Source organism: Leptodactylus fuscus, chromosome 2 (assembly GCF_031893055.1).
Source record: "Leptodactylus fuscus isolate aLepFus1 chromosome 2, aLepFus1.hap2, whole genome shotgun sequence".
NCBI classification, from domain to species: domain Eukaryota; kingdom Metazoa; phylum Chordata; class Amphibia; order Anura; family Leptodactylidae; genus Leptodactylus; species Leptodactylus fuscus.
Genome location: NC_134266.1, coordinates 27,860,376 through 27,873,413, shown reverse-complemented (window position 1 = coordinate 27,873,413; position 13,038 = coordinate 27,860,376). Strand labels below are relative to the sequence as shown.

Below are 13,038 nucleotides of genomic sequence, written 5' to 3'. Positions count from 1 at the left end.
AGGGAAACACTGACCTTGAAATGTAAGACACATGTACCTAACATTATTGAAGTTGTTTTATTGCCGACGCCGAGCCCATAGCCACAGGCTTTTGTTTCAAGACTGCTCCGACTACTAATTTCTCAGCATTTTTTTTTTTCTCCTATCGTAATTTGCATTGTCTCGTGTTGTCGCGAAGCGGTCTGAATGTTAACTATTTATTTTGGTAATAAACGACACTTTGTACACCGCGAACGGAAATCCTTATTAAACTGAGCCTGTATGAAGCAAAGGGAACTCGTCGCTGAAGGGAAGCAGCAGGCAAAGCGAATTTGTGCTACTTTTACCGGCTTAATATTCGCTTATGGGTAAAAGCGTACAAAATGTTTTGCCTTCTTGGTAAAAGTCAATTTTCTTCCCTATAACAAAGATGAATCACTTTTTTTAATCCAGTTTCCTGTTTAAAGGACTTAAAGCCTCACAAAATATGATTGGTGATCTAGAGGCGCTTCTTCCCAAAGTGCAGATTGGAGATCCCTCAAGGTAAATGCTTACGCACTTGGGTTTTCTTAAGACAACATTTAAGAGAAAAAAAAAAGCATAAAAATAGATCCGCGAAACGCAGATGTAACAAGCAAGTCCATTTTTTTTTTTCACGATATTTCTAATAAACAAGCAAATCAAATCATAGACTAAAGGACCGAATATTGAGGTCATATAGGCGAAGTAGAGATGTTTTTTCCCTCCTTTTCATATGGGATCCCCCCCCCCCCCCCCCCCCGAATTAGGCTAAGGCCACACACTGTTTTTTCTGCAGGTTTCATGGATTATTTCCTTTGCAGCTCGCCCGGTTTTCAATGTTTGCATGGCAAAGGATAAAGTATTGAAATCTGCAGCTGAACACATAAGTTATTGACGTGCGCTGCAGGTTTGGGTTCATTGATATCCCATCCATTGCACTCGTATTGTACGTTGCAGTGGGTTCACTGCTGGCCAACTCAATGCAAACTTGTAGTCTGTGGCATTAGTCTAAGGCCAGTTTCAGACAGTCACCCAGTCCGTGAAATATGGAACATAGGTCTGATATGTTTCTTGCACTGAACAATGTCCGGGACCCATTCTCACAGCATTTTTGGCATCACAGGGTTACCGTTCACTGCCGAGAGCATGACTACAGAACAAGACCGTAGTCCCACAGAGAGGGAGTGACTTGGCCCATGATATTTGAACGCACTTGGACACAGGCTCCCGGGACAGTGTTCAGTCCAGAAAATAGGGCTGACAGACTGTCCATATTTCACGGACTAAATACATCCATCTCATCCTGGTATTACTGAATACTAATAGAAAGTAGAAAGCTGTGTGTAAGGTGATAGGACACCTATTAGATCCCAGTACTACACCAATGGTAGATCTACCCCTGCAGGGAAGTGAAAGCATCAGTGGACCAAAGACTGAATCTGGTGCACTGTTTGGCAGAAAAAATGGGCGAGCCTGAGGATCTGAGTTACCGTATATACTCGAGTATAAGCCGACCCGAATATAAGCCGAGGCCCCTAATTTTACCACAAAAAAATGGGAAAACTTATTGACTTGAGTATAAGCCGAGGGGGGAGAATGCAGCAGCTACTGGAAAATTTCAAAGATTAAAATGGTCGGAGTTTTTGGGTGCAGTATTTGCTGGGGAAGGGGAGAGGGGGTGTTTTGGTTGTCTGTCTGCCCCTTCCCTGAGCTTGAGGCCTGGGTTTTTTTTTTCCCCCACTTCAGTCTGGCTGAATATAGGGTATCTGCAGTGCTCCTATTAACCCCTTCCCGACGGAACAGGAGCACTGCAGATCCCCTATATTCAGTAGACCGGGCACTCTCAGACACAGGGATACCTAATGTGTATGTGTTTCACAGTAATTTTTTACTTTTATATGTATTCTAGGGAAAGGAGGGATTTACAACTTTTATTTATTTTATATATTTTTTTTTAAAGCTTCCTTTTTTTTTTTTTTTTTTCTTCACTATCTTATGGGAGATCCTATACATTACTATTGCGGCTGGTCTCCCCCCCCCCCCCCATAATTTTTTTTTTTTTTTTTTTGCTTGACTCGAGTATAAGCCGAGGGGGGCTTTTTCAACACAAAAACTGTGCTGAAAAGCTCGGCTTATACTCGAGTATATGCTTTGAAACAGAGCAAATTGTGACACTGATACAAATGGGTCAGTGCATCTGTAAAATGTGTCTTCTGGGGTGTGCAGTTGTTAGTGCCTATCAAGAAAGGACAGCTGGTGGACTAGTACTGATCCATGCTATAGGCCTATGGTAGTCTAGTGCCAGAAGTGCATTGTAGCTTGAGCCTGTTTTCTGTTCAGAGGAATTGAAGGAAATTTCCGCCTCTGATTCCTTTTCATTTTCCAGCACTTTTTGCTGTGGCTTTTACCATTGATCAGACCCAGATGAATGGAGCTGATCAGCTGAGTCTCTCTCGTAGGTCCTTCCATATAAGCCATGATGCTTACATTTTCAACTTATTCAATCTACTACTGAACACTATAGGAGATTCAGAGCAGAATTTGGTGGTGATTTTGAGGCAGAATTCACCTCCGTTTCCTACTTGTGCAGCAAAAAAGTGCTGTGGGAAAAACTGTGACGGCAAGACTTCACGGTTACGGTATTTGCGTAGCACTTTAGACAGAAAGTTTGCAGAGTTTTGCTCCGCGGTCTTTCTGTTGCAATTATACCTATGAGGAAACCACTGGCGTTTACGTAGGTATAATTGACATGCTGCGATTTCTCGCAGCATGTCCGCACCGCGTTTTTTACCCCATAATGGTCATGGGATTTGCTAGATTCCCATCCACTTTGCCCTTACTGTAAAGGACTGCAGTTTTTCCTGTGGCGTTTCCATCTTGTGGGGCTCAAGCCTTATTCTGCTGTTTAGCACTGTTTTCTGACAGTTTTGCACACCTGCTGTCTGCACATACACCAGCCATTACGGCAGCACTCATGCTTGCAGGACAAAGAACTCTGCAGGTCAGTTCAGGGGCCTTCTGCCTATATGTTCATGAATCTACAACTGCCCACCTGCTTACAAATGTTTGGATCCGGCATCTTCTGTGCTCTAGCTATAATCTGTGAGGGCTTGCATTCTCATTCCTGTTTGCAAGATGCTTTGCAAACCCTCTAAGGGAGGGTGAAGTGACTTGACCCAGCAGCTGTGTTGCGACTGAAGCACTGCAAAGATCTGTGAAGAGTCAAAAGTCCCCCGAAACTTTTACAATCATGACTGACGATTTGGGAACCCCTTGCCCATATCAATTCTCATTCATTGCATCAGCCATAAAGCACATGTGCCCTGCTGCACTTTCCCTCTCCCTTGTATGTGTTGGAGATACAGGCAATCTAATCTCACCACTTCCTCGGAAAATTTTTGAAACGGAGTCCAGAGCAGCTAAGCCTGGTTTTTGTACGTCATATAACTCTAGATATGTAGAAGGTTGCTTTAAAGGAGTTTTCCGGGATTTTTTTTTTTTTTAAAGGGTCTGTTAGTGCTTTTAATGGGTTTAATAAGTGCACCCAAACACTGGTGTCTTGAGTTATTTTTGGGTATCTCTGGGAGCTCCCGGCATGCTGTGAATTTGTTTACATGGGTAGCTTTCTCTTATGTTATCCTACAACTATCATGATGCATTGCTCTTCAGTCAGGGCTGACTCAATACCTCCCCCTCTCCCTCCCCTTTCATCTCTTTCCCTCCCCTTCCCTCTCCCTCCCTCCCCTTCCCTCTCCCTCCCTCTCCTTCCCTCCCCTTCCCTCTCTCCCCCTCCCCTTCCCTCTCTCCCCCTCCCCTTCCCTCTCTCCCCCTCCCCTTCCCTCTCTCCCCTTCCCCTTCCCTCTCTCCCTTTCCCTCTCTCCCCCTCCCTTTCCCTCTCTCCCCCTCCCTTTCCCTCTCTCCCCCTCCCTTTCCCTCTCTCCCCCTCCCCTTCCCTCTCTCCCCCTCCCCTTCCCTCTCTCCCCCTCCCCTTCCCTCTCTCCCCCTCCCCTTCCCTCTCTCCCCCTCCCCTTCCCTCTCTCCCCCTCCCCTTCCCTCTCTCCCCCTCCCCTTCCCTCTCTCCCTCTCCCCTTCCCTCTCACTCTTGCACACCACTCCCTTTCTCCCTAGCCAGCCTGCCCACTACTAGCCCTTTGTAACTAACTATCTCAGCCCACCCACTCACCCAATCATACACACCTTCTTTCTCTCCGCATCTTCTGGGCACAGGAGATCACTTCCTTCTGTGTGGCCGACTCCTCCTCTTGACGTCCTCCACCACTACAGCACTGTCGACACTTCCTCAATAGAGACGGAGTACCACCATGCTTGCATTCCAGCCCCATCGCGCCGGTGTGGGAGACGTCGTCTTGACATCTGTCAGCCTCCAATGCATTCGCAATATAACTGGAATGCCGGGGTTAGTATTGGTGATGTTCCTTAAATTGGGGAAATGTCATTGGAAAATCTGAAAACTTGCCTGAGGTGGTCACATGACTTCCCCAGCGATTTGGGTAAATAAACATTTCTTGTTCAGTAAGTTAGTTAGAAGTTAGTCGGGGGGGGGGGGGGGGGGGAGGCTGTTTAGCTTGATCGTTTTATCCCCGACAACCCCTTTAAGGAAACCTCTCTTCGTGTGACTTGTTAGAGCTCTATTTGTAGCTTAAATCCACTCCTAATATTAGATTTATTTATTTTAATAATAAAAAAAAAAGTATTGCAAAGCTGAATGGTAATTGCCACGGTCTGCTAAAGATCATCCCCTACAAGAATAAATAAAATCTTCCTTTTCAGACATTTTTGTTATTCATTAGCACCCTATTGTTTTAAATCCCATTAATTGTTCTTCCCGTCTCTTTGTCATTTTATAGTTTTAGAAGAAACAACTTAAAATTAATTACAGGAACACAAATCTCAGTGGTATGTCCCCGTACTTACCTCCACATTATCCATGCTTCGCATGTTGCTGTTTACAGAGGAAACGTGAGGATAAAAAGATTTGGTATTTCTCTGCGGAGCTACTTAATTATCTTTTGCATTGTTTTTAATCTATTGTTACATTGCTTATGTGCCTGGAGTATGATTAAAGTTGAAATTTCCAAATCTGGGGACCTATAAAAGTTTTTTTTTTTTTTTTTTTTTTCTTTTAATATCTTTAAGGAGCTGGCGATGTAAAGTAAGGGGAAGGACATGGCGGTCTGGAGTTTCCAAAAAAAAAAAAATATTATGTTGTCTGAAATTTCAAAGAACCAATAGATATTGTTGGAGAACCACAGTTGTCCTCAGTTAACCTCTGTTTATATCACTGGTTCGCAAACTTTTTTCAGTTGGAACGCTTCTCAAGAATCGTCAGGAAGGTCAATGGCACCTGAACGTTAGCTACTTGTTGTTGAGATATGGGGTATAGACACACGGTCGGGATTATGTGTGGTTTTTCCCGCACAAATTACGGTATAGAAAATCCGTGGGGCAACACAGTGGCTTAGTGGTTAGCACTGCAGCCTTGCGGCGCTGGAGACCTAGGTTCGAATCCCGCCAGGAACAACATCTGCAAGGAGTTTGTATGTTCTCCCCATGTTTGTGTGGATTTTCTCCCATTCTACAAAGACATACTGATAGGAAATTTAAAAAAAAAATTAAATAAAGTACATTGTGATCTCTATATGGGGCTCACAATCTACATTTAAAAAAAAGAAAGAAAATCTGCGCCGTAATCCGTTAGCATTACAAAGGATATCTCACGAAAAGTTTTTATAACTTGCAGAGAACCCAACTGATCAAGAGAACATCCCCCGTTGTGTATAGAGTGCATGAACTGCTCCTTTCATTTCAATGGGAGCGGTGAACATATCAGAGAAATGTATTTCTGCTGTATCCAACACTCCCATCATCATCATCATCATCATCTCATTGTCGTCCTGATCAGTGGAGGTCTGGGTGATCGGACCTCCACAGATTTGCAAGTCCTACAGGACCACTTGCTTTTATAAGGAAACCCCTTCAGTAACCATGCCGGACACGCAGAATTTTCCTCCCCAGAACCTCACCAGGGTTGTGACTGGTAGAGCAAGCACAAAAAAGTACAACAGCACTCTGCTAGTGCCAACAGCAATACTGTGCTGCCCACTGTGTGTGTATACATACATGAAAATGAGGTTCCTTGAACTGTGCAAGCCCATCTGCTATCGACAAGGGTGACCTCTTCAGAAGGATCCCCTACATTACAATGAGTAGACCTTGGCCTATGGGTATGTGTAATCCAACCATACTGTGTTCTAAGCACAATCATCCATTTTGGTATGCATAACCAAAATGGAGACAGCCTGGTATAGCAGCTCAACCTGATTTATTTGAATGTGAAGGAGTTGCAATGCCAGACCTAGCCCATGTTCAAGGCTGGTACTGATCGTGGAAAAGGCAGGTCCTATTTTGCAGATATTGCCTTTTAAAGAGGACCTTTCATGGATTTGGGCACATGCGGTGTTATATACCGCTGGAAGGCCAACAGTGTGCCGAATTCAGCGCACTGTCGGCTTTCCCGATCTGTGCCCCGGCTGAAGAGCTATCAGAGCTGGTACCGTAGCTCTTCACAGTCAGAAGGGCGTTTCTGACACTCTATCAGGAACGTCCTTCTGCACAGCAGCGCCTATAGCACTGTACTGTGTGAGCGGGGAGAAACGCCCCCTCCCCTCCTGATAATACTTATCTATGGACGAGCACTGTGAGCAGAGCTTTCCTCCCCGCTCACACTGTACAGCGCGATAGGCGGTGCTGTGCAAAAGGATGTTCCTGACAGAGTGTCAGAAACGCCCTTCTGACTGTAAAGAGCTACAGTAGTGGCACCAATAACTCTTCACCCGGGGCACAGATCGGGAAGTCGACACTGTGCTGAATTCAGCACACTGTCGGCTTTCCAGCAGTATATAACACCGCATGTCCCCAAATCCATGAAAGGATTGAGTTAATGTTGACGAATAAACTCTTTGAAAGGACTGCCTAGTTCAGGTGAGTGAGTAATACCAGCCACAATGCCACTTGTTACTTTAAAAGGACCTTTCATGTTCTCATGCCTATGTGGTTTTACATACTGCTAGAAAGCAGACAGTATGATGAATTCAGCGCAGTGTTGGCTTTCCTGGGATTGGAGATATCGATACCGTTAGTTTCAGCACTGATCTCTCCCCACTGTCAGAAGGGCGTTCCTCATAGCTCAGCATCATCACTGAGCTGTAAGAAACACCGCCCCTTAACAGTGTTCATTCATAGCTCTGTACTGTCAAAAGTGGCGCTCCTTACCGGCTAACGATGACACTGAGCTATGTGGAACTCCCTTCTGACAGTGGGGAGATATCAGTGCCGAAACTAACGGCAATGATAGTTCCAGCCCTGGGGCACATACCGGGAAAGCCGACAGGGCACTGTATTCAGGTATGTAAAATAGCATATGCATGGTGATATGAAAGTTCCTCCTTAAGCCATTTGAGACAGACCTATAGACTTTCTCCTTCGGTCACTAATGAGTCTTATTCCGCCATAGTTGACTTTCTTTGTCACTTGCAACTGAATAATGCATGCTCAGAGGCGGCAGTGTATTTACAGCAAAAAATCAGACCCTTGTACAGTTACATGGACGGAAACGTGAAAAAGCTATCGGGTTTAGTATGTGACAAATGGGAAAAAAAACATCTCTAGGGATCCCTGTTGTTTTTGATCCCTATAGATTACATATTGATGACCTAGTCCTCACTATTTGTGTGTTGTTGGCTACAAGTAATACATAGGCACATTATGTTGTTTTGTTTTCATGCAGGCAATGAATTTGGCCACCCGGAATGGTTGGACTTCCCAAGAAAAGGAAATAACGAAAGTTATCATTATGCCCGGAGACAGTTCCATCTGGCTGATGATCAACTTTTGCGCTACCGATTTCTTTATGCTTTTGATCGAGACATGAATAGATTAGAGGCAAAGTGTGGCTGGCTGTCATCACCTCCGGTAAGCGTTGCACAAAATTTGAGTTAGCGTTTTTTAATTTCCCTTTCAGGTACCTTTTCATCTGTCTCGTTGCATTACCATATTATTATCTTTACGTTCGTGCACTGGATGGTGGGAATATTAAATTGATGATGCCCTGGGTCTTTCGTCTCTTGTTTTCTGGGATCTATGTAATCCTAAAGTTGGAAGCATGGCTTTTTGTTGAAATGTCAATGTAAATACTGATTTAATTGAAGCTGGCAATAATGGAGCGGCGATGGCAGTCACTCATTAATAGCAAATAACTAACATGGCCAATGGCGCATTAAAGACAGGAATGGTAAAATATTTCATTAGAATATACGAGGTATAGAAAAGAAATGACATCAAATGTAGTCGAAGATAAAAATCATATGAAATAAGTTCATGAGAGCAACCGTAATACAATTTAGTATCTTGTGTTTTATGGTGATTTAAATAATAATAATAAAATTTAGTCCAAGATACTGTAAAATATATTATAATATAATAATAGGGAAAGTAAATATAGTCCAAGATAAAATAATATGAAATAGTAAGATCAGAAGATCAACCGTAATATAATATAATTTAATAACAGACCTCATATGGAATGTAAATTAAAATTTAGTCCAAGATACTGTAAAATTGTGGAGTAATAGGTGTGTGTATGGATGGATGGATGGATAGATAATAGGAGATAGATAATAGATAGATAGATAGATAGATAGATAGATAGATAGATAGATAGATAGATAGATAGATAGATAGATAGATAGATAGAGTGAGTGTTGGCCAAAAGTATTGGCCCCCCTGCAATTCTGTCAGATAATACTCGTTGTCCCCCAGATAATGATTACAAGCACAAACTCTTTGGTAATATCTTCATTTATTTTGCTTGCAATGAAAAAACACAAAAGAGAATGAAAAAAAGCCAAATCATTGATCATTTTACACAAAACTCCAAAAATGGGCCGGACAGAAGTATTGGCCCCCTCAGCCTAATACTTGGTAGCACAACCTTTAGACACAATAACTGCGCACAACCGCTTCCGGTAATCAGCAATGAGTTTCTTACAAGGCTCTGCTGGAATCTTAGACCATTCTTCTTTGGCAAACTGCTCCAGGTCACCCCTGAGATGTGAAGGGGGCCTTCTCCAAACTGCCACCAAGAGATCTCTCCCCCCCCACAGGTGTTCTATGGGATTCAGGTCTGGACTCATTGCTGCCACTTTACAAGTCTCCAGGGCTTTCTCTCACCACCATTTTCTAGTGCTGACCTGAAGCGTGTTTTAGGTCATTGTCCTGCTGGAAGACCCCTGACCTCTGAGGGAGACCCAGCTTTCTCACACTGGGCCCTACTTTATGCTGCACAATGTGTTGGTAGTCTTCAGACTTCATAATGCCATGCACACGGTCAAGCAGTCCAGTGCCAGAGGCAGCAAAGCATCAGGGAACCTCCGCCATGTTTGACTGTAGGGACCGTGTTCTTTTCTTTGAAGGCCTCTTTTTTTTCCTGTAAACTCTATGTTGATGCCTTTTCTTACTTTTGTCTCCTCTGACCAGAGAACATTCTTCCAAAACATTTTTGGCTTTCTCCGGTAAGTTTTGGCAAACTCCAGCCTGGCTTTTTTATGTCTCTGGGTAAGAAGTGGGGTCTTCCTGGGTCTCCTACCATACAGTCCCTTCTCATTCAGATGCTGACGGATAGTACGGGGTGACACTGTTGTACCCTCAGACTGCAGGGCAGCTTGGACTTGTTTGGATGTTAGTCGAGGTTCTTTATCCACCATCCGCACAATCTTGCGTTGAAATCTCTCATCAATTTTTCTTTTCCGTCCAAATCTAGGGAGGTTAGCCACAGTGCCTTGGGCATTACACTTCTTGATGAAACTGCACACGGTAGATACAGGAACATTCAGGTCTTTGGAGATGGACTTGTAGCCTTGAGATTGCTCATGCTTCCTCACAATTTTGCTTCTCAAGTCCTCAGACAGTTCTTTGGTCTTCCTTCTTTTCTCCATGCTCAATGTGGTACACACAAGGACACAGGACAGAGGTTGATTCAACTTCAATCCATTTCAACTGGCTGCAAGTGTGATTTAGTTATTGGCACCACCTGTTAGGGGCCTCAGGTAAGTAACAGGTGCTGTTAATTACACAAATTGGAGAAGCATCACATGATTTTTCAAACAGTGCCAATACTTTTGTCCACCCCCTTTTTTATGTTTGGTGTGGAATTATATCCAATTTGGCTTTTTGACAATTCTTTTTGTGGTTTTCCATTGAAGACAAATTAAATGAAGATAATAATACCAAAGAATTTGTGATTGCGATCATTTTCTGGAAGAAAATGAGTATTATCTGACAGAACTGCAGGGGTGCCAATACGGGCCAATTTGGCCAGCACGATAGATAGATAGATAGATAGATAGATAGATAGATAGATAGATAGATAGATAGATAGATAGATAGATGATCTAAAACAGCTGACATTATAATATAGGGGGAGATCATCAACTGCAGCTCTTAGGTTACTGCACTGAATAAGGGGAAGTCTACAGCAATTTGCAGCTGGAAAGTGATGGGGGAGGAGCAATACTTGTGCAACAAGATAACATGTGGTCGGTGTTACTCAATGCCCCCATAGTGAGGAGGTTAAGCCCAGAAATGAAATCTAAAAAAAAAAAAAAAAAAATTTTCTTTTAAGTATATAATTCGAGACAAAGAGATGGCAAGTTGTCAGTTTTATTAAATCCCTTATAAAAACAGCCCCCTGCCATGACATTACCTCCACCAGGCTTGGCAGATGACATGGAGCACTCCTCCAACATCCTATCACTCGCTTTACATCACACTTGTGTTCTCTGCTTTCATCCATACATTATGAAATTAGACTTGCTCATCCATTATACCTTTTCCCGATCTATAGCAACTGATGTCCGCGCGCTTTGTCCATATGACCCAAATGGTTTTAAGCTTTTTTCTGCTCATCTGCTTGCTCGGCCATCTATAGTTGCAGCTATTTAGCCTGTACTATTTAAGGAGGCCACCAACTCTGAGCCTGTAGGGTTTCTGCTTGTGCGGCCTCCGATGTGCTTATTGTGAAGTTGTGCATCTCAGCCTTCCATTTCTTCTTTTTATCCTGCTTGGATCCAATTTGACCTTTTTTTTTTTTCCGCTCACACTGTGGTAAGTGTTCTGTGAAATCCTAAGTTTCCCGGGATGCTGACGCATGTAATACACTGATGCTGCTCTTCAGACTTTTCTCTTTTGTGGCCTTTTTAAGCCCAAAATTAAACTTTAGAAGTGACTAAGAACCAAAGAATGCTTTATCCATGAAAATACTCTGTTGTTTTAACCCCTTCCCGCTCCCTCTGCATACATTAGTGGGCTTGTGGCATTGACTGTCAAAACCCTTCTTACCTGGATTTGATGCACCTTGCCATTGCCTGACTTACTATGTTACACTGAAAGCCCCATCCAGTGCTTTTGACGGGGAGCTGAAATAATCTATTCAATTTAATTGAAAGCGGGACCATATTAAATGCTGTTTTGCCAAACTGCATTCCCACTCTTGCTAGGGAAGCCTTTGATGTCATTAATGACATCACAGGGCTTCCCCGTGCAGAGAATATGCTGTGTACATTTTCCAGCACCGGAGGCATTCATAGTCCATTTCCATTCCCTAATGCCGGTTCCTACTGTGTAAAACTGTAGACACCCTGCAGCTAACCCTGCAGAGCGGGTTATACAAAGGTTGCTTGCACTGTGTGTGTGCGTACAAGAGTGTACTGAGCGAGTGCGAGATTTTGCAGAGGGGATGGTGACATTAGCATTGGGGGAAGAGCAATTCCCTCAGGGGCAGCACAAACATGAACAAGGGTGTGGTTTCATCAGCTAAAGTGATCTCAGGCACTTGGGAACACCCATAATGCTACAGCTGCCTAATTTGCATAATGGATACAAGTTTGGAAGGATTTTTTTCGGCATCCATCGCACACTCAAACTCAAAGGGGTTTTCCCATCTTCCTGTTTTAGAAGTTTCTTTGCTGCCTCTTCTTATCACTTCCTGTATTTCTCCCCCATCCCCTCCAAGCTTGTTGAACGGAACCCTACTTATCCCAGATCAAATAATATGCACATGCTTCTAAAGAAAGGACTCAGTCTCATCTGTGTGTTTACTTAGAGAGATAACAGTCTTTGCTTTATCAGCAAACTGCAATTAGCTGTACTGATTGTCTTGCCGCAGAGCTGTGACTGATGTCACTTGTCCTATAACTCAGGTCTGGCGTTATGGAAAAGATGTGTAAACAATGGGAGTAATAAGGTCACACAGCAGGCAAACAAAGCAGCATTTCTAAAGCAATATATTTAGGAGAAGGCTCCAATTTACATGAGTTACCAGTATACATAGGATCCTTGAGATGGGAATGCCCCTTTAAAGTGGTGGTGACAGGTGATAGTCTCCCTTTAAAACATTCTGGGGCCTAATAGTAAGTTAGACCTCCAGGGCTCTCATATGGGATCAGTAGTTAGTAGATTATTCGCCTAAAAAACAAAACAGTTTCCTTTGCCTTTTTTCGTTCACACTTTTTAATTGTTGTTCCTTTTACAAGGATCTGGGTTTATTTTGTGTTGATGTTCTAATAACTTATTCTTTATTTTTCCCCACGTAGGCCTATATCAGTGCAAAGCATGAAGGTGACAAAATTATTGCATTTGAGCGAGCAAATCTTCTTTTCATCTTTAATTTCCATCCTTACAAGAGCTTCACTGGATACAGAATAGCAGTAAATACACCTGGAAAATATCCTTTCTAAATTCTAATACTTATTATGTGAACATCACAGCGTATAAAACAGTTACAAGTAAGAATTCACGGTACAATCCAAAGTAAAATACAGGTCACTTTTATAGTAAAATTATTCGGGCAGTCATAGAAATAGTCCAGTGATCCTGCTTAGGAAGAAAACACCGCTCAAAAGTGATAAAAGTGCAGAAAGAATAGAATATGATGGTTTGTGTTTCCAAAAATTGGCTGACAAG

General features: G+C 43.0%; 1 protein-coding gene across 1 annotated transcript in view; it reads left to right on the top strand.

The window, feature by feature from the left end:
- GBE1 (1,4-alpha-glucan branching enzyme 1) overlaps positions 1–13,038 on the top strand; it is a 115,566-nt gene that overhangs the window by 91,352 nt on the left and 11,176 nt on the right. Inside the window, exons 14-15 of the mRNA XM_075263547.1 lie at positions 7,808–7,992; positions 12,669–12,799. Of these exons, the coding sequence (XP_075119648.1) occupies positions 7,808–7,992; positions 12,669–12,799 (316 nt within the window). The remainder of the gene's footprint in view (positions 1–7,807; positions 7,993–12,668; positions 12,800–13,038) is intronic.